This window comes from Lathamus discolor, chromosome 7, assembly GCF_037157495.1.
Source record: "Lathamus discolor isolate bLatDis1 chromosome 7, bLatDis1.hap1, whole genome shotgun sequence".
Taxonomy (NCBI): domain Eukaryota; kingdom Metazoa; phylum Chordata; class Aves; order Psittaciformes; family Psittacidae; genus Lathamus; species Lathamus discolor.
Window position 1 is genome coordinate 8,075,180 of NC_088890.1, and position 21,679 is coordinate 8,096,858.

At 37.2% G+C, this 21,679-nt stretch overlaps 1 protein-coding gene across 1 annotated transcript in view; it reads left to right on the forward strand.

Moving 5' to 3' along the window:
- Positions 1 to 11,838, forward strand: part of CACNA2D3 (calcium voltage-gated channel auxiliary subunit alpha2delta 3) — a 498,676-nt gene extending 486,838 nt beyond the window's left edge. The window contains exons 35-37 of the mRNA XM_065687615.1: positions 8,289 to 8,401; positions 10,662 to 10,744; positions 11,627 to 11,838. Of these exons, the coding sequence (XP_065543687.1) occupies positions 8,289 to 8,401; positions 10,662 to 10,744; positions 11,627 to 11,722 (292 nt within the window). The 3' untranslated portion in view covers positions 11,723 to 11,838. The remainder of the gene's footprint in view (positions 1 to 8,288; positions 8,402 to 10,661; positions 10,745 to 11,626) is intronic.
- Positions 11,839 to 21,679: the final 9,841 nt, after the last annotated feature.

Here is a 21,679-nt window from a genome sequence, read left to right on the forward strand (position 1 = left end):
TCCAGTCCCCTGATCATCCTCGTGGCCCTCCTCTGGACTTGTTCCAACAGTTCCATGCCCTTTTTATGTTGAGGACACCAGAACTGCACACAGTACTTCAAGTGAGGTCTCACGAGAGCAGAGTAGAGGGGCAGGATCACCTCCTTCAACCTGCTGGTCACGCTCCTTTTGATGCAGCCCAGGATACGGTTGGCTTTCTGGGCTGCGAGTGCACACTGCCGGCTCATGTTCATTTTCTCATCGACCAGCACCCCCCAGTCCTTCTCCTCAGGGCTGCTCTGAATCTCTTCTCTGCCCAACCTGTAGCTGTGCCTGGGATTGCTCTGACCCAGGTGTAGGACCTTGCACTTGGCATGGTTAAACTTCATAAGGTTGGCATCAGCCCACCTCACAAGTGTGTCATGGTCCCTCTGGATGGCATCCCTTCCCTCCAGTGTAATGAACTGAACCACACAGCTTGGTGTCATCAGCAAACTTGCTGAGGGTGCACTCAATCCCACTGTCCATGTCAGCAACAAAGATGTTGAACAAGACCGGTCCCAACAGCAATCCTTGATTCTGAGTGTTGCTCTAAGTAGGTATACTTACACTGACACCAAATTGTGCTGCAGTCAGTCAGGCTGTATGTGGTAGCAATATTTTGCTAGCTTGGGGTCAGGTTACAGGCCTCAGGCTGAAAGTTTATCTGTCTCTTTTTATATGAGAGAACCACTAGCTGCTTTTTCATATACTTCAACTGTTCCAGCTCTCAGAAATGTTGTTATTGGCATATATGTTATTTTTATAAATTGCATTGAAGATACTCCATTCTCTATCATTGTTTATTTGGGAAAAAAAAAAATAAAGAAAAAATACAACAACAAAAATCAACCAATAAAAATCCCCAAATAGCCAAGCTTGACTGTGATATAACCATTTCATTCATTCATTTAAAAAATGTGATAAGTGAGAGAAATGTCGGTTGGAAATGTAGCCAGCAGCCTGGAAAGCACATGATAGGAGTTGAGAAACAGCACAGCGGATATCTACACTTCAGCTGAATGCTTGAAGTTTGTTCCAGACCACTGGGGTTGAACATTTGCAACCAACAGTTATGTGAGTAACACATATTTGAGTGCAGAGTGCACAATATTTTCCATTTACTCTACCTTGGTGCTGGAATATTTTTTCTTTCTCTAAAAAATAGGAAAGATTGAGTTTGACAGAAATGAAATGTAATCCCAAAATAACAATTAATCTTAATCCAAAATACTCAAACTTCATTAATGCAGGTTGGCACTCAGAAAAATACGCTGAAAGGCACAGAGGGAAATTGCTGAATTTACAGATGCTCAAGCATTGAAGCACCCAGTGGGGGCTATCTGAGTTGAGTACCGTGGAAATTCAGAGTGCTTTTTCACATCTTTGTGCATGTGTTTAGGTTGCCAATTTGAAAATACTGTCCTGGGTTTATTTCTTTTCAAACTACTCGCAGCGAAATTCTTTCATGCTTCTTGTGCGGAAGCAAAGTATGCTTTGCTCATCTGTATGAGCAAAACAACTGGTAGCTAAAAGATCTTTTCTGTTGCCTCCTAAAAATGATTGATATGATTATGTATGTGCAGGAGTGACATATGCTAACACAACAATGAGCCATTGTTCTAGTCATAATTTGAATGTAAGTCCCACAGTCATCACTGTAGCATCAAACAATAGTATTAAGTGTTCCTATGGTCATTGCAGAAACAAATGAAAAACGCATATATGGATTTTTTCTTTCTTTTTGAATCAGGCTGTTAAAACTCCTGAACATGAAATTATAAATTAATATATAGTTTGTAAAATACACCATCTAGATCAATAATTCTTCTGAACAAAGGTGTTCTGCACAATAACGCAGTATTTCTGTGCGAAAACACGAATTATTTTTTAGCGAGAATCACATAGCACTGATTTTAAACAAGTTGAACTGCTTTTAATGTTGGTGCTGTGCTCAAATCACCATTAAATTACAAATAAATATCTTCCATTCTGCAGGATAATGGGAATATATTTTTACTATACTTTTTGGTTCCTCAAATGTAGTTTTATCCTGTAAGAATCTTCAGAATTCCCAGCTGCTTGTAATACATTTTGGTCCCTCAAACTTTTTGCAACCTTTGCTACTATTTGAAGAAAGTAGGAGAAAATTTGTCTGAAAATCAGAGGTTTCTGGATGCCATCAGGAAGTTTATTACCATTCTTTGTTTTTGAAACAAGACACGCAGCTGTGTCACTGGCCACCAGCTAATGGCAGTGTGGCTATAAGCCAGGAAAAGAAAAATATTTCAGTGCAGTTGGCCAAGAAATTATGGTATTTGGGATCCTCAATCTGATCTGTAAGTGACTGCTTATAAGTAGGAGAAACTTAAGTCTGTTCAGTTTATATCCTGTCCAAAACTTAACATCAGTGGGCAAAGAAATGGATTATCTCTCCTGTATTGAAATACAGAGACTAAGCTTTTTAACAGTAATATCGATTTCCTTTAATAGCAGACATAGTCAGATAGTAGAGAGTAAACAATTTAAAGGTTAAGTTTGCTTAGCTGGACAAGACACTTCTCTTGCATGTTTGAAACTGAATCAGCTTAGCTTTGCCTCTTATGAATCCAGCTATGTTAGGAAAGTTGAAACCAGCAGCATTTCGGAGACAAGGTCTTAAGCCTACCACAAACAGATTTTTGCACCTTATGATTCAGGTAGTTGTTTTGAAGCAATTATTTGCATTAAGGAAGGAAGTGACTTACAGATGTGTGTGATCTTCTGGTTGGCGAGTAAAACATTCATCTTACTTTAGGAGATATAGCAGCCTCATGACTATAGCATCCAGGAAATAAAAATGGTCTGGATCTTCCTTGGTACTGCTGTGCCTGCTTTAATCAATGTGGGAGATGCTCTGAAATCCCTAAGGGGGCAGACTTCAGAGGCCCCAGAACAAAGCCACCTGCTGCATCAATTAATATGTTAACCTTCTTCCCTCTGTCCCTTTCCCACAGGGCACTGACTCTGCTTGTCCTATCATCACTGCCCTGGAACATCTTCCTCCTTTTCAGGGAGGTTTATCCCCCTCCCGGTTGCCTTACTAGTACTTTACTACCCAAGAGGTTCAGAAGCTGGAAGATGAAGAGAAAGAAGCACACAGTGTGGAAAGAGGGCAGTGTAGCAAGAGTAGTGTCAACTCAGTCCCTATCCCTCTACTGCCCTGAGTACATCTAATTACTACTCCTCACAGGAGAAAGTAATTCATGTAATAAGGAAAATAACTGATATTTTTTAAATTAGGTTGATCTTTTGGTTGCCTCTTTTTGGTTATAGTGGGGTTTTTTGTTTCTTTGGGTTTTGTTTAAGCATAGTCTGTGGAATAAATTATTATGGTAACAAAATAATATACATTATAAGTGCATTAAAACTTTTACATATACAAGCAAAAGGAAGAGATTCAAATTGAAAAAAAAAAGTTTGAATGTAGCATGCTGGCTCTTTTAGAACAGGTGTTGCAGTCTGCACTTAGCTTTAGGCCTCACATTTCACTGGGTTCAGGATTCATTTCTCTGCAGGATCACTATTCAGCCATCAAAAAGAGAAAAAGACCCTCCTGCAGAGGGTAATTCAGATCACCAAACCCAAGCTTCTGCTCTGAATTACCCTTGACTAGCCTGTGTCTCTGCATGTACTCTGTTCAGAGTTGGAGACGGTTACCTTTCTAATGTAAGAACTTGAGTTACATGCACAAAGGCAGCTGGTGTATCTGCGCTCCAAGAATTGTATTACAGTCCTATTGTGATGCTTTCCAGATTCTAGGCAATCTTAAGAAATTAGAAGGAGCTGGTTCTTTGTAGGAAGAGTAATTTAGTTACATTAAAAGTGAGGTTTCTTATCATGCTTTCATAAGCACGACTTCAGCAAATACCATTATGAATTCAGCAGTACTTGAATTCCAAGTCATTTCTTTGGTTTCATTCCACAATGAAAAAATTAATTTTCAATGAACAGCTTAATAAATACTTGCATTTTTGAGCAAGTACTTACTATTTGTAAAACATAAAGCTGGTTTGCTTGGCTTTTTTTCCCCCAGATAAAACTGTGTGATATTTGTGCAGATGTTTTTATGTGAGCCAATACAGAAATAGGTTAGAAAGAGACAGAAAGTGTGTGCAACATGAGAAAAGTGCAGTGTGATGCTTTGACTCAAAATGCAGACTTTCTTGCAGATTTACTCTCTATTCTTGTTTTTCTTCATTTGCAAAATAGTTTGGCATGACTAGATTTTCTTCCTCCTCCTCTCTTTACCCTTTTCAAGTATTAAATTTCTTCCTTCCTCACCTTCCCTGCAAAGTGAAGAAGTAGTTTGTGCTCAGGTCTGTTTTAAGCCTCTGAACTTGAACATCAAATAAACCAAACTAGTTCCTCAGTGGATGAAAGATGAAGGAGAAATCATTAATAAGGTTCTTACTGACTCAATAAGGTTCTTACTGACTCAATGTCTTCAACATAATACAAACCCCAACATTTATTCCATTTTATATATGGAGACATATGCAGAGCTTTTTCCTGAGTATGATGACAATACTGGTGTAAAGGAAAAAGGTTCAAATCAAAAGATTTTCATTACTTAACATAAAAGAAATTTACCTTTTAAACATGAAACATTTTGTGTAAATATTAAACATAAGCTATTAAGCATACACTAGCTTCTTAAACTACTAATAAAGGTCAGTAAAACCCCTTACTCTGTCCTTGAGAGCTGGCGCCCATATTGCCAGTGACACAAATGACAGCCTAAGCCAGCAGGTGTTCAGAAATACTTATTGTAAAATCAACCTTAGAGAATTCACAGTGGAGCTCACTTAAAAAAAAAAAAGGGGGAAAAAAAAAAAAACAAGGCTGTTTTCATTACTTTGTCAGCAACTTACTTTGTTTCCCAGTGCAGTCTTGGAAGCTGGTTTGCTAGAGGTTTTTCTCCTTGCAACTGAATCGTGTCTTACACAATGAAACATTTTCGTGGAATATTTCAGTATTTGAAAGACTGTTCTGACTATGCTTATGCACCTTTTGTTTTCTGTGAATGTTTGGTTCCTGAGACTTACTGGCATGCACATTCACTCAAAATGAATTTGAGAGATGCATGTGCATGTTACCATGGAAACTGAAAGCTGAACCCAAACAGCGGACCTGCTGCTGGGATGATTGTGTGCTTTATCCAGCTTGGGCATGGAACCAGTGCCATGTGAATTATCTGAACAGACACAGAGCAACTGCAGTGGTTATGACTGACAGAAACTTCTTTGTCATTGATCTAGTGAGGGTAAAACCACGTTGTGGCTGGAAAATGATCTTACATTACAGCAGCTTAAAGAAGTATAATTTAGTTGTGCACATTCTACTAATAGAAAAGAAAACTTAAATGGACACAAATAGTTTTTTTGCCCCTAGTTATTTCCTGAACTTAATCTGTCTTCACTTCTTGATATGTTAATCCTTTCCCTGCAAGCTCACAAGTCAATGGCTGGTAAGGACACGCAGTTGGCTTTACAACTTCATTTGAAGATTATATCTGAGAATTGTGAAAGGAAAAATACCCACTGCTTGTGGAAGATAAGATTATTTGGGTTTTTATTTACCCCTAGTATGGTGGATGAGAAGGTAGTAGTTCCACTTTGCAAGGTATTTCTTAAAATATTATGCAGCATGGAAAAAAATTCTGCAGTTAGCCAAATGTTGCATCTTTAATGGCTCTTTAGATGGCAGTCACTATAAGGTTAGATACTTCACAAAAATCTGTAGTAAATAAAGAAACTGTAGATCTTTAAGAGTATTCACTGTTCGGTAAACTGAACCAGTGTAATTAGGTCTATTGCATAAGTCCTAAAGTAGAACATTTTTCTTTGACTTAATATATTGCTCTTTGCAGTTCCTTTCATTCATAATTTCCATCAATCCATGCATATACTGCATTCCCCAAATTACCAGGTCTAGCAAAATTTTCTGTATCATTTAACTCCTACAAACCTTTGTAGTTTTTGATATTTTTGTCAGAGAAGTCACATAGTAATATTTTTCAGTATCATAGGTCTTTAGTGCAAACTCTTCTGGGTTAAAGTGCTTTCTTTTCCCATTTTGGCTAAGTGAAATGCTAGGAAAAGCTCCCAATCTTTTTTTACTACACACACCCCCCACACCCTACCCTTACTGCCTCCCCCCCACCCTACCCTTACCACCTCCCCCCAACTCCGTCTTTAGCAAAGCAGTAGCTTATACTGTACAGCCCTTATGGCATCCCAGAGAAGTGGGTGAGAGAAGATACAAAATGGGAAACATGACCACCTTTAATGAAATGGCACCTTTAAGCCTGCCTATATGATACATCCCAGGCTTCTGTAATCACCTGGAGGCCACAAAAAGGGGTTATGACAGAAAGACTTGGATTCAGGCAAACTGTAAATGCAACTGAAGAGTGATTATTCCCTTCTCATCAAAAATAGAAATTAATCATTTCACATCTGGTTAATTGTTACAAGACATTATGCCCTTCATGTCCTTTTCTGAGCTAGAGATGCAATAAATAGAAGTTTCAGACTGCACAAAATTCAAATGGTGCCAATTTCTGGGAATGAAATTAATTTTTTAATTTTTTTTTTTTTTTGATCCTTGAAGGTTTGATTTATTCATAACTGTTTTGAGAAATTCATGCAGTACAATTTTGGTGTTACTGTCTGTTAAAGATTTTCCTTCCTTTCCTTTTGTTGGCCCCATTTCTCCCACACACAAATCCACAAAGCCACAGATGCTCTGTTACAATGATGTCAGTCTTGCTACATGCTCCAGCTGTTTGGTAGGTACATTTATAAAGTTCAGCCTTTTACATTATGCCATAAATGTATATTTCATGTATAAACATAAAGCTAACATATTGCAGATCACTCTAAGTGTAATTTTAATGGAGGTTCAGTAAGTTTAAAAAATACTGAAGAGTGTTTAATCTTTCCGTTGGCAACATACTCATAGTAAGTTTTCCACTTTAATTTTTTTTTTTTTCTGAAGGTAGGTTTGAATGTTCCCTGCCCCCTCTGCTATTTCATCCTCTGTGATCTTTGGAGAAAGCAGGGAGTTATTTTAGTAAGACAATATGTATTTTAAATAAAGATGTCTGAGGAAAAATATGTTTCCACATCTTTTTGGTGCTTAACCCTTCACTTAATGTTCTGCACATTTACCAGCATACCACACTGAAAAACACCTAATTCCTGGAATTGCCAGATTTAAGTGCTATTCGATATGGTAGATAGTCTGTTGATATGACATATAAATTCTGACAGATTTTTTTAACAATTTATCAAGAATTGGGTGTGAGCCTTAAAGCTTTTCTTTGTATTGTGTCCTGAATTTCAAAAGAAAGGCTAAGCAGTGCCTATTTGGCTCTGCCTCATTCCCCTGTTCTCACTGGTATGTGCTTAAGAGTTCAGCTCATTGTAACTGTGTGGATCATTGAATAGTGCCCACAGGATCCTTCGCTGGTCTCCCCTGGGTGCTTTCCTTCTTACAAGCAATGTCTTTATTTCTTGCTCTCCTTTTGAGTTGCCTACTTTGTCTTAATTTGAATGTGATGCTGAGTTATCACCGTATTTGTACCATACAGTCATCATTATTCTAAAATAAATCTCCTCACTTAGGAAGATTTTGAGGCTTAATCTCTGTTTTGTTGGCTCAGTGGTAAAATGACTCTCAAGAGGACGAGTGAAAGCTGAGATCTTTCTCAGTTGTTCATGAAGCTTCAATCAAGACCCAGAGAGAATAAAGACCCTAATGTGATCTTTAGAGGCTAACGTTTGGGCTCATGAGTTATCACTATGTGGCTGCAGAAGAACCTTCATTAACTTTGCTGATTGGTTTCATGTGTACTTAAAAAAATCCAGTTCATAAATACATAGAGCAGAGATTCAATATTGAAATCTGAAAAATAAAAAACTGATAAACTCCGTGGTAATTCACTTGTGTCCCAGTCTCAGCATTAAGATATCAGCAGTATCCGTTCTGCTTCACCTGTGTTCCTTTCAGCATCACTTGCATGTCAAAATGGACAACCATTCTGTGAAATAAGGGCAGCATTGCCTTTACACCCTGTACTTTTACAAGGTGTGGTGATACAGTATGATATATAAAGCCAGTGTTATTTGTAACTGTAATCCAGGTGTCAACTTAAAACCTAAGAAAACCTGTTGCTCAGAAATACAGATAATGTAACCATTATTTGATTTCTTTCTAATTTGCAGGTCTTTTGTTATCCAGCAAATTCCAAGCAGCAATCTCTTCATGGTGGTAGTGGATAATGAATGCTTCTGCGATTCTGTCCCACCAATTACCATGGCACCTATAGAAATAAGGTATATCCTTTTTAGTTGCAAATTTGTCAGAAAGATATTCAAGATGCAAATATTGAAACAATTCTCATTACATAAAAACTTGCATTGCATGACTTAATAAATAATGCATCATTACGCACTATAAAGTGGTTGACTGTTTGAAATTAAGCTAGATGAGACTACATTCTTACTTATTTTCAAGGAGAATTCACTTCTTTTTTTTTTTTTTGAACAGCCAATATGAATTAAGCAAACACCCTTATGTGCATCTTTAAGCATCATAAAGTCGTGGTCATCTTTAGATAGCTGAACAAATTAGTATAAGTATGTAATTTCCTATAAAAATAGATTTCCTGATATTGGGACTTCTAAAAGTCTTTACAGTCTAGATATTTTTTTTTATTTCAGGATTGGACTAGAGTATTGAAAGTATTTTGGTAACCTGCTTTCTAAAAATATAGATACGTAGCAAATAAATCCATCACTTGATTTTTAGCTACCCTACTTTTTTATTTCTGTAGGTATTTTAGTTCTGTAGGTTTTGTTTTCTCATATAAGTTCGAATTTATCAAAAGTAGCTTACAGTGTGCTTTTATTTTAGACTATTTATGGAAAGACAGGTTAGCAAGGTAAGTACAAATCATACTCTCTAAACCATGAATCACTGAGGAGAAAGCGCTAGAATTACCTTTTTCTTGTGTTGACCACACATACTAACCACTCCCTTTCTAATGCACCCTAAGATGCCGTTTGCTTTCTTGGCCACAAGAGCACATTGCTGGCTCATGGTCATCCTCCTATCCACCAGGACCCCCAGGTCCCTTTCCCCTTCACTACTTTCCAGCAGGTCAACCCCCAACCTGTACTGGTACATGGGGTTGTTCTTCCCCAGATGCAAGACTCTACACTTGCCCTTGTTAAATTTCATCAAGTTTCTCCCCGCCCAACTCTCCAGCCTGTCCAGGTCTCGCTGAATGGCAGCACAGTCCTCTGGTGTGTCAGCCACTCCTCCCAGTTTTGTGTCATCAGCAAACTTGCTGAGGGTGCACTCAGTTCCCTCATCCAGGTCATTGATGAAAATATTAAACAGCACCGGTCCCAGCACCGACCCCTGAGGAACTCCACTAGTCACAGACCTCCAGCTAGATTCTGCGCCATTGACCACAACTCTCTGCCTTCTTCCTTTCAACCAGTTCTCGATCCACCTCACTACTTGATCGTCAAGCCCACACTTCCTTAGCTTATCTATGAGGATGCTGTGGGAGACAGTATCAAATGCCTTACTGAAATCAAGAAAAACTACATCTACCGCTCTACCATCATCCCTCCACCTAGTCACTTCCTCATAGAAGGCTATAAGGTTGGTCATACATGACTTCCCCCTCATAAAACCATGTTGGCTGTTCTTAATGACCCCCTCATCCTTGATATGCCTAGTGATGGAGTCAAGAATAAGTTGTTCCATCACCTTTCCAGGGATGGAGGTAAGGCTGACCGGTCTATAATTACCCGGGTCCTCCTTCTTGCCCTTCTTATAGATTGGTGTGACCTTTGCCATCCGCCAATCCTCAGGCACCTCGCCCGTTTCCCACGACTTACCAAAGATGATGGAAAGTGGCCTAGCAATGACCTCCGCCAGCTCCCTCAGCACCCGTGGGTGCATTCCATCCGGACCCATCGATTTACAGATGTCCAGATTGCATAGCTGAAGGAGTCCAGCGCAGAGCCACAAAGATGATTAAGGGAGTGGAACATCTCCCTTATGAGGAGAGGCTGAGGGAGCTGGGTCTCTTTAGCTTGGAGAAGAGGAGACTGAGGGGTGACCTCATCAATGTTTACAAATATGTAAAGGGTAGGTGTCAGGATGATGGAGCTAGGCTTTTTTCAGTGATATCCAGTGATAGGACAAGGGGCAATGGGTGTAAACTGGAGCATAGGAAGTTCCACGTTAACATCAGGAAGAACTTCTTTACTGTAAGAGTGACAGAGCACTGGAACAGGTTGCCCAGGGGGGTTGTGGAGTCTCCTACACTGGAGATATTCAAGGCCCGCCTGGACAAGTTCCTGTGTGATGTACTGTAGGTTACCCTGCTCTTGCAGGGGGGTTGGACTAGATGATCTTTTTAGGTCCCTTCCAACCCTTGGGATTCTGTGATTCTGTGATTCTGTGATATCACTTTGGATTTTTGATTGAGAGAGGAAGTAGCTGAAAGACTATGTTAATTTCAAAATATTCACATAAAAATGCAATGCTCAAAATATCTCTCCTTAACTACCTTGTACATAATGAATCCCTTAAATGTGAACGCTTGAAATCTCAGAAGATAAGAAGGCGCCCAGAGTCCTGTCATGGATTTCATCCTGAGGTAAGTTCCTATCTATTCTTTGTTTTGGACTCTGATAGATGTTTTATTTCTCTAAAATGAAAAAAAAAAAAAAAAGAAGAAAAGCTACCTTCTAAGATGAAACATCAGGAAATATTCTGAACACTCAGAACACAGTAGGAAAGGGAAGTGGGTGACTTTTTAAGTGCTGCATATCTTTTGAGTGCTCCTGCAGGCAATGTGTTGATTTGCTGCTTTTATAAACTATTTTGTATCGTGCAAGAGAATGTGGTAGGATGTGAGCATGAGCTGGCAGCCAGGAATATCTGAGAATTTCTCTGGCTCAAGCACAGACCATAATATTCCTCATTAGAGATGGCCTGGAACTTTGTACTGTTAAAGATTTTTTCAGTAACTAGCTTTAGTATTTCAACTGTCAATATATTTACACATATTGCTTGGGAGAGATCTTTACTGCTCTATTCTGCATAGTAGGCTTACTTGTATAGGGGCAAAAGTATTTGGTAGGGACTGGGACATGATTACAGTGGATTGTACAGCGTATGTTCATAGACATCCATTTGACTCTGGAGTAAATTCTATGCCTTCGATGGTGTAATGCAATGTAGAATGAGACTTAAAGTATGGCATGGAGGGGATATTACATGCCTATTGATCATGCTCACTTTCAGTCTACAGTGTAAATTTTTTCAAATGAAAGTCTGTACGTGTATTACTTCCTGAGTATATTTAGTTCATGGGTTTTGTTGTTTGAACCTGTGCTACATAGACAGAAGAGGGTAAGAATGATCATGTGTATCATAATTGAGTGTATTTATTTCCCTCTTTTTTGTGTGTGTGTGATTTTTTTTGTTTTTTTTTTGTTGTTGTTGTTTTTTGTTGTTGTTTTTTGTTGTTTTTTAGGAAAACGCAAGAGAATGTGGTGGTGTCTCAGGCCTTAGTGCTAAACCTCTTGTTGCTTTTGTTCTTCCTCTGCTATTGGTGATTTTCTCAAGGTGACATTGACTGATGTATTCAATTGGCATGCTAATACATAGATAAACTGTGAACTGGGAAATGGTGCAACATAAAGGACATGAAATATAGTCAGAGCATCAGCATTTCATGATTTTAAACTGTTGGTGATATAAATTCTTAAAGATATGTTGAAAAGAGATTTATCTTTTTACTTTGCAAGTCATGCAGATGTGAATTTGGCATATGGTAGTCATGATTCATCAAAAAGGACTTGGTAGATAGAGGTGACCATTGCTTTGTCCCATTGAAAATAATTTAAAACTGTGTACTTTTTTCAATAAAGTATATTAAAATCGCAGTTTCAGAGTGTATTTTAAATATTATAATGTATTTGTTCTATTAATTAATGATGGGAAGAGAATAAAATAAATGGAAGATACTTTATTATGATTGAAGCCTATTTCTGAAAAGATTAAGAAGAAAATGTGGAGTTATATTTTTAGAATAAGGTAGAAGAACTTTTATTAACAAGTCAAAGAACCACATGTGCATGTATGAAGCTAAGCAGGTAGTATGCTGTGCTGAATTATAGTGGAGGTTTGGTTTCTGTAAATATCTCAGTCACATTTAGAAAGTGAGCCAAAGCCTGATTAAAGCCTTTTGCCTAACTTGGTCAAGCTTTAGATCAAATAGGTTGATTTGGTTACAGATGGCAAAATTAAATACTTTTCATCTGTTACAATTTGTGGGAAGATATGTAAAATAACCACTATAAAAGGATGATGCTGTTCTGTCAGTGTTCTGCCCTACAGACATCGTGTCATCTGGGAGAAGCTCGTTATTAGGAAATTTATAAGCACAGAAAGTTTGACTTGCAACACATCTGTGTCAGTAGAACTCATGGTTTTTACTGAGAATTTATTGAAGCTCACCCTGAACGAGCAAAGATCGAGACCAGTATTTTTTTGTTCTAGGTCTTACATTCTTCTTTGTAAGGGAAATGAGAAGATAAGATTTTTCTTGAGTCTTTGAAAACCCTTTCCATAGAGGGATATTTATTCTTCACCTTGTATGATGAGTATATTCCTCTTGTAATTGTTAGCAATGTCTGTTGTGGATGTTTTACGACTATCTTGATCTTCGAAGTATGTTAATCTCTCAGTTTATCTTTGCCATTTTATATGAAGTAGAGTGCTATCAAGTGAATATAATGTACTTCTAACAATATCATACATTAGATGGAAAATAAAATGCCACTATTCTAAATCTGGTGCTTGAAGATTGAAGTTTCCTGATTGTGAGTAAGTATGATTTTAGCATTAGATAAATGCTAAGCAGATTTACTGTGTGTCTTTAGGTGAGAATAGGGAGCTAAAACAGCTAAGGGGCTTTGTTTTAAGGAATGCTATCCAGCTTGCAAGAGGAAGAACTAGTAAAATAAGATTTCCACTTCAATGCTTTAGCAGGTTCAAATGCACACTGGTACTTCTTCTGGTTCTGAAACCATACAGAATTTTGTCTGGACTCATAATTTTCATTTCCTCACCATTTTTGGTTAGGAATATTTTTCTACTTCTCTGTCCGTCCTTGTTGGTCTCAAAATCACTCACTATGGGAATAATTTTCCAGCTGACATACAGTCGATCTGTTGTCCTAGCGACACGCTCTGTTTACTAAGCTAATTGGGAATTCAAGGCACTTTCTACACTTGGAGCGACACAGATATCCTGCAGTTCTTTGCTTGGTTTTGCTCTAAGCACCATTCCCCCTTACCCTTCACCATTCTTCCCAAAATTAATCTCAATACTTTATTCATAAAGTATTTTAGTTTCTGATTTTCCTTGAATCAACAACAGTATAGACTTATAATGATTTTGTATGCTTGTTATTTCTTAATGCAATTGAAATGGGAAATCTTTATAAACCGATAGAGTCCAGGTGATTTTTCCTTTTATTAGAAGTTGAAAAGAAAAATCTTTCTCATTAGAGCCATTGAAAAGCTCTGTGTACAAATGCCTGTACTGTCTGATGTATAAATTATCATTACTCTTGCAAAGAAAAGAAATACATTAAAGGAGAAAATGTATTTCTACTGAACCAAGATTAAAATGTCTAATAATAATTCATCATTAATTTTGGAAAGGGGTGGACAGTTCTGTAATTAGAAAGGAGCCAGGGAGTAACAACAGAGATTACAATATGACAGTCTAAATTAATATTGTGAAGGAGATTGAAATGTGGATATGGAAATGAATATTGCTCAGAGAAATGTGACAGTTCATTTTCATACATTAAGACAAAGTTATAAAGGCAGAATGTATTGGTGTACATAAACAAGTTACTATGTGAAACAGAATAGTCCAAATAAGTTGCTAAGTGTAAAAACATTTATGAGTTGCAATTTTTTGCTAATGAAGATGTCTATTTAATTTTCTGTTTATTTCTTTAGAAGTTTCTGTTGCAATGTAGATTTAGGTATGTAAAGCAGCAGTTTAGGAGAAATAGAGATGTTGCCTTGGGTTCATATGTATGGATCATTGCCTGAACAGGTTCTCCTATTCAGTTGAGTATATTCAGTCAGTAACATTTGTGTGGCTTTTTCTCAATTTCAAACATCAATCATGAGTGCATGCCATAGATCAACAAAATATGCCAGTGATAATGCTGTCAGATCTCTTTGAATTGATTTATTTGAACCAATTGGCTGCATCTACACTAGTAAAGTGAGTGTGTCTGGAAACATTTCTTGGCACTGAGGCCAACTAAGTGGCATGTGTATATGCTAGTAAGATTTCTTGGTCTTCAAAACAGAGTAGCTGCAATACAGTCTATGTCCAAACACAGAAACGATGATTATGAGTTTTATGGGACAGAGCTAGCTGACACAGGCTGAAAGCATGCCAAGGACTGTTCAAAAGTTTTACAGAAAAGCTGATCTCATTCTAATGCATCGGAATGTTCCTGACTGCTGTTAAGTTTACCAGTCTGTGTGTCATCATTAGCTCTGTAACACTGAGAAGGAGTCACATTTCATAACCTTACTAGTGCTGCTCAATCAAATTCTGAAAATATCATGCAGGCTCTGATCCAAAGTCCGATGCAGTCAATACCAAACCATGGATGTATACGAATGCATACATACAGCTGCATATATGTAAATGATACGTACTTTTAATAAACAGCAAATTCAGACACCATCTATATTTTTTATTTCCTTGAACCTGAGGTCAAGTCCAAGGAGAACCAGGACAACTGTACAATCTGTTTCTATGCAGCAAGAGGTATTGTTGAAAGTTTCGGTTTCTGCAGGCCTTGGTTTTGTTTTTGTGGAGGCTTTGTTTTGTTTTGTTTTGGGTTTTTTTTTTCAATGTCTTTGTTAATGGCATTGATTTTCAACTTATTAGCCCTATCTGTCGCCTCTTCCTTTGATCTTAATACAGCAAAAGTTGTTTGTGGGAGCAGGACTGGCCACGTACACACCATTTTTAGTAGCTTTGTGTGGGAAAACTATCTGCCCATAACTGTCAGTGCTGCAAACAGTCCTTTAAAATCCTGTAAGCCAGAAAGCCTCAGGCATGTTTCTGCAGCTGTGCTATCTCCTCTCATTGTTTTTGTGACACTGGGACAGCCTGACCCACTACATTTTGCTGCCAGGGCCAATTCTGCAATATATATGCTAGGCAAAACAGGTGGTTGCCTAAGGCAAGAAGGTATTAAAAGCAGCAGTGGTTCTTTCATTGCCTAAATAGCTTCAAGAGACTGTTTCAGGTTTTTTCTGATCTCAAGAACCCCCAGAACAAGGCACTGGTCTTTTGGGTTCAGAAGGCGAGTTAGAGGTTTGGCTCAGAAGATCTGTGGCTAGAAGATGCCGGTTATTTCCATTTGTTTTGTGAGCCATTTTATGGCCTCCAAGGGCTTTTGCATCTTTGGACTTTCCAACTCATGCAACTTTAATGTAAAAAGGCATTTGCAGTTGGAAAGTTTCTGCAGAATGGTGCATCAGTATCTTTCAACTGTAGAAAATATTGTATATCTAATTTTCCTACTTGATTATTCTTTTCCCTGTGCTAAGATATTTCCATTAGCATTTTTTCTTCTTGTCCAAGTTCTTCCCCATGGTTAGAAAGGTTTCAAGTACTTATTTAGCTGACTTGCTATTTATCTGTTTTACAAAGATGTACTCTTTCTGACAGGTCCAGCTCCCATTTATCTACTGAGGGAGATGCGGTTCCCATATACAGCATCTTCAGAAGATCTCACTAGAATTTATCCCAATCTGGTCTGAGGGCACTTTTCTTCTGTCTCATCTTTAGCCTTTAGCCATTAGGGTCAGATCATATTTCTTCCAGTGTAATAATATTCTAGCTATAGTTCCTTGGGAAAATTTACCTCATTTTCAAGAGTCAGTCCTAAGTTTCTTCCTAAGAATACTTTTGGACATGGATGCTATAAGTTGGATATACCAAGTCATAGTGTATTCTTGTGATGCTCTGAGTGGAAGGATATGCTGCCAACTCTTTCAGACTTTTTTCTTTCTTCTTGTTATATTGGTCAACAAAGCCAATGTTATTTTATTTTTTGCAATTCCACTAGAAATTATTTTAAAAGTCCACAGCTCTGTCTACCAGATGCTTTGAAGAATTTCAAAGGACATTGCTAATCTAGGAAGAAGCCATTGAGTTTCATTGTATTAGAGTTAGAACAAGAGGCATTTTTGTGTTAGTATTAATTTAGATGCAGGTTAAAAATAGTAATAATAAAAAAGCTATGCTACCCTTCAGTAACCAGTATTAACAAAATGTATGCAATAGATTTTAAAACAAAAAATTATATCTTGCATAACATTTTTTTAAATGCCAGATGGCTGCTTAATGATCAGTTTTAAGGACACGAAACTTTGTTTGCAGAGCTAGATCTAATTCCAACTGAAATGAGTATAAACAAGCCACACTCTTTCATTGTGAAAGCACTGCATTCCCATGTGCAGATATGTTAAATATCTAATTACTGAGGGTTCCTTTAGTTCTGTAATTTAAAAAGAAAACTGCTCCTTATTAAACAGAAAAAAATAAAGAGTTGTAATTATTTTCTCCAAAGTCTGAAGGAGGCCTTACTTAAAAGTAGCCAGTAGAGCTGTGAATTGGTCCAGCCAACCAAGAGACGAGGTGCTAACACCTTAAGAAGACAATTTCCATTTCAACAGTTCTACAGATTTGATTGCTCATCAATGTGGCAGAAATAACCAGGTAATTGTGTTTATGTCAAGATAGCCTCTAACACCTCACAAGGTGTAAGATCTAACATTTGTTCTCTGCTCTACTGCAAACTGAGCATCATATGGGGTGTGTGCCTACAGAGAGAATTGTAGATAGGTAATTCACCCCAAATTGACAAAATAGTATTGAAAAAAAATCAATACAGTATTAAGTGACACAAACCCAACTGTATTCCTTGTGATATTTTCATTATTAACTGAACATCCTTTGTTATCTTTATGTTAAATGGAATTGAGTCTGAATTTTCAGTTTATCATGTCAAAGTGCTGCAGAATCCAAGATGCTTGTTGAAGAGTTGAGCTCTAGTTCAAATCAGTGCAGAGTTTGGTTATCTCACTTGAATTCTTTTATCAAAAGGTTATAAGGAGTTGACAGCTAGTAGGGCCTCTGTAAGATCAATCTTAAAAGATGGCTTTTTTGTTCCAGATGTGTTCTTGAACTGTACTTATATGTGTTTAAAGCAGCCTTGTAAGATTCTGAGTCAAATTTGAACCTTAATACCAGAAGTTCAAGTGGTTAATTTTGGGTTTGTTTGACTATGTTAGGATTTAGTTTGCAGCTTTAACACACTGAGTATTTCACTTCCAGGAGGAAGGGAAGATCAGATTTCAGTTCATAGCAAGAAGTGTTTTAAATAAGCTATTTAAATGTCTTAGGAAGAGTGCTAAATGTTTAATAGAGAAAGCTAGTCAGGACTAGTTGGGATAGCTGAGCTAATCGAGAATGCTTTTGGCAGACATGCAAATGTGCAGATGGCTCCTGAGACAGGAAATAAAGAATTGTTTTGTTTCATTTCTTTGTTAGTATTTTGGCACTGGTCAGTTGGTTTTAGCTGGAAAATTAAAGATTATTTTTCATTTGCCCATGTTGTTTGTGGGGACAAAATAGAATTAATTTGTAAGCAGCCAGCTGCATTCCTGGATCACTGTCTCTGAGACATTACTGTAATATGTGCAACAGTTAAGATATAATTCCAAGTTCCTGTCAATATTTTATTATCCGTTATAGTTAATAAAGCTGTTTAGGTACATCTGTTTCATGTCTACAGATGTGAGTGAAATATTTAGAGAAAAAATAACTTGCATTGCTAGTTTCTAAGCATCAAAACCAAAGCAGAGCCACAATTAATTTGTAATTTCATTATCTCTAACATATTCAAAAGAACAAGACACAAACCCTAGTGATAATGGAGATTTGTGATTTCCATTCATCAGGTCTTTGTGGGTTTCAGAAGGGCATTTTTTTTTAAAGCAGACATTTTTCCTGCTTTTTTTTCTTCAGTGTTTCGAAGTCCAAACCCAGATAATTTCAAGAACTCCCAGGAAATCTATTCTCTGGAGAAATGATGAACAAAGACTATTTTGACTTCAGCTTAAAACCTGAAGTTAATGTGATACACTTAAATTCATACAAGTATGGACTCAATAAGGAATATATAGTTAATATCCTTTAGGTCCACTAGTAATGATAAAAGCAGAGATCTCTGTAGGAAAATAAATATTCTGTGAGATATGAAGGTCAAGATTTGTTATTTTCCACTGATAAAACTTTCTTGGCAGAAAAACTCCTGATTTTATTTAAAAGAAAAACTTTAAAAACTTGGGTTTATGAGAACTTAGAGAGGCATTGCTTAAGTCTGGTTTTTAACCATGAAATCCTTTTGACATATGGCAGTCATTACGTATTTGCATTTGTCTATTTTGAAAGTTTTTTTTTTCTAATAGAAGATACACATTTAACATATTTTTCAATAAACACATGAAAACTTCTTAACAGTAAACAGTGATCTTAAACTGCCTTGCCAAGCATGTAAATGATCTACAACTCCTAATGCACCAAAGATTGTTGCATATTTTCAGCTCTGCATTTGGGACCTCTAGGCAATGCTGTTTCAGATTAGGACACACCATGAATTTCTAAACTGTTTTATTTGATAGAAGAAGGCTTTATCCTTCTGATATTCATGGCAGAAAACCTGGAAATTTGTACTGCCCATTCCTTTCCAAATACAGCAACCCTATCTTCATTAGTATCTGACAGATTTAAGATCAGCGGAGAATATACTAATGCAAAAAAAATTGAATACTCTATCAGAAAAATAAACAGAAAAAAACCCTTTGAGCTTTATACTGCTTTCCCTGCACATTCAGCTATTGCCTCAGTCTTGCACAAGAAGAAAAATCCCCTGTTACATGGCTGGCATAGAAAGGAAATATTATAGCCTTTTGAAAGCGAAGAAAGACATATTTTTCCTTCTGCTGTAACAGTCAATAAAAGTACCCAAGCAATGTTCTTGGAAATATTCTTGCTTTCACATAGACCTACTGGTAAAACTACCTATGAACAAGTAAGGCGTATTAGATTCAGCTTGTTTAGGTGCTAGAGTGCTATCCAAGAATGAGCGCAAACCCGAACAAGAGAGACCCAAAGCTGAAGCAATTGAAGACAAGGGAACAGAGGAGGGAACTTGCCTTGGAGTAAATTCTGAAAAATAGCAAAACAAAAAGACAAGCTACCCACTGAATTAGGTTTGGTCTTGTTTCAGCAGAGGGTTCCTCTTAAATTCTTTTCCCTTATTGTCCTGATTTTATGGTTTGGGAGATGTAAATGCACGGAGCTCAGGATGTGAATCCCTTGAGATTTTACATTTCTATTTCAAATAGGAAGTGGAAGTAGTCTATCGCTTGACCTGACTGGACTGTATACTTTGCCCCAGAAATGTTACATCAATCAAATCAGGAATTAAAATTGAGGACCCCAGTCATTCAGTCAGTTGTGTGGAAATGATGTGAAGATACGGCCCCAAAGAATTTTACCTGTTACCTTCATGTGCAGCCTGTTAAACTACGCTGTCCTAGACAAGGTAGGCTGATCATTAAAATTGCCACTGAATAAAAAAATCAAGTGAAAAATATCTGCTGCAAATGCTACTAAACTCTTATCAATTTTTTAATAGAAATAGCAGGGATATAGGCACAGGTATATTTCACATATCTTTAGTGAACTTTAGCTTGGAGCATATAGTCCTTCATCTGAAATAGCTGTTATCTTAAGATCAATGCTAAAGATATAGAAGCTGATTTGAGAAATAATTCTTAACATATGTTGTGTTTATCATGCTTATCAGAAGTTCAATTTTCTCTCAAAAAAGGGAAATTTTGAATGGTGCCTATAAGACCTGAAGTGTAATATCCTAAAAAGACTACTTGATAGAAGAAAAGAGCATTAAGTTATTCTTAAAGCCTTAATATAGCTAAGTAACCATGTAACATTGCAAAATACTCCCAACAAGCCTCTCGGCCCATTTGCTACGAAACTTCTAGAAACATGATTTTCTATTACCTGCACTGTCTTCTGGAAGAGGTTTGCATATCGTATAAATGAAAAAGCAGGTGCTTATCAAACAGACAACACACATCAGTAGATCATGCTTTGCTTTTTTATTTTTTCTTTTCTAAAAGCCAAATAATCACCGAGGAAACACAATCACAGCATTCGTGAAGAAGAAAAGAGAGAGCAAATGGATATAAAATTGACCTATCATTTTTTGTTCCAGTCTTTGGAGACTGCTGTACTCCACATCTGTTTCTTCTCCATAGTTTTATCATGATGGATCTTTTTTGCTGTAGCTTATAGGGCTCTAGGTCCTTTTAAATTCTTCCATTTTGTGTTTCTATTCCTACTTATTTTTTTTCATGAGTTCTGAAAAAAATCCTAAAACACCCAGCAAACCACCAAACCCTAGCATCAGATCAAAAAGATTAAGAGCTCAATTAATATTTTTTGAGTTTTCCATATAGTCTACTACCATTAGAACCAGAAAGATTGGTTTCAAAGTACAATTAGGGGATGTGTGTGTGTGCATATATATGTATGTATAATTGTACACATTATAGTTCTGGAAAAAAGTTACGTTGCAAAGAGCATTATTTTACTTACACAGATACTGATAAGCAACATGTCATCCTAGAACGTCCTCACTTTCTGGTTCTGATTACACCCTCTTAACCTAGTCTATACCTATGCACTGGAGTGCAATAATTCATGGAATATTATGGGGCATGTATATTTCAAGCTGGCTTCTCAAGTGACAGCATAACTCTTTCACAATCTTCTGGTCCAGTCTTCAACAGAGAATGTAAATCCTTGTCTCCTTTCCCTCCCCAGTGAATTTGAAGAGTGAGGCAATGTTCCCTCTATCCATGCACTGCACAAAAAAGCTGCCTACATTTCTTTCCATCTGTCCTCCCTCGTGGACTGCCTCTAAAGTGTCTAATGTATGGGCTGGGGGGAAAAGATTAGAAAAGAACATCTATTGAGAAGCCTCAGATGACTATTTTTTTCCAGCTCTGTTTGCTTTCACTTAATATTTTTCGAGGAATTGTTGGAGAGAATTAGCTTCAGTTCCTATTTATTCATTCACATAATGTGCTTTTTAGCACTTGTGCTCCACTTGAAGTGGCTTTGCAGGGCCATTTACAGGTAATTGAATTCCACGGTACACTTTAAAATCATGTTCTTAAATGCAGTACAGAGTACAGTGCTTTAAGATTTACCTGTCAATTCATCTTTCCTTTAGTTTCAGGGAAAGAAAAGACACTAGATTTATCTTGAGGCTTGACTGTAACAAAATGCTATTTTTCCTTCTGTTTCCACTGAGTTTGCTGGAAACTGTATCTGAAAGGAGCAATGACACCTATTTACAGCAATTTCAGCAGGAAAA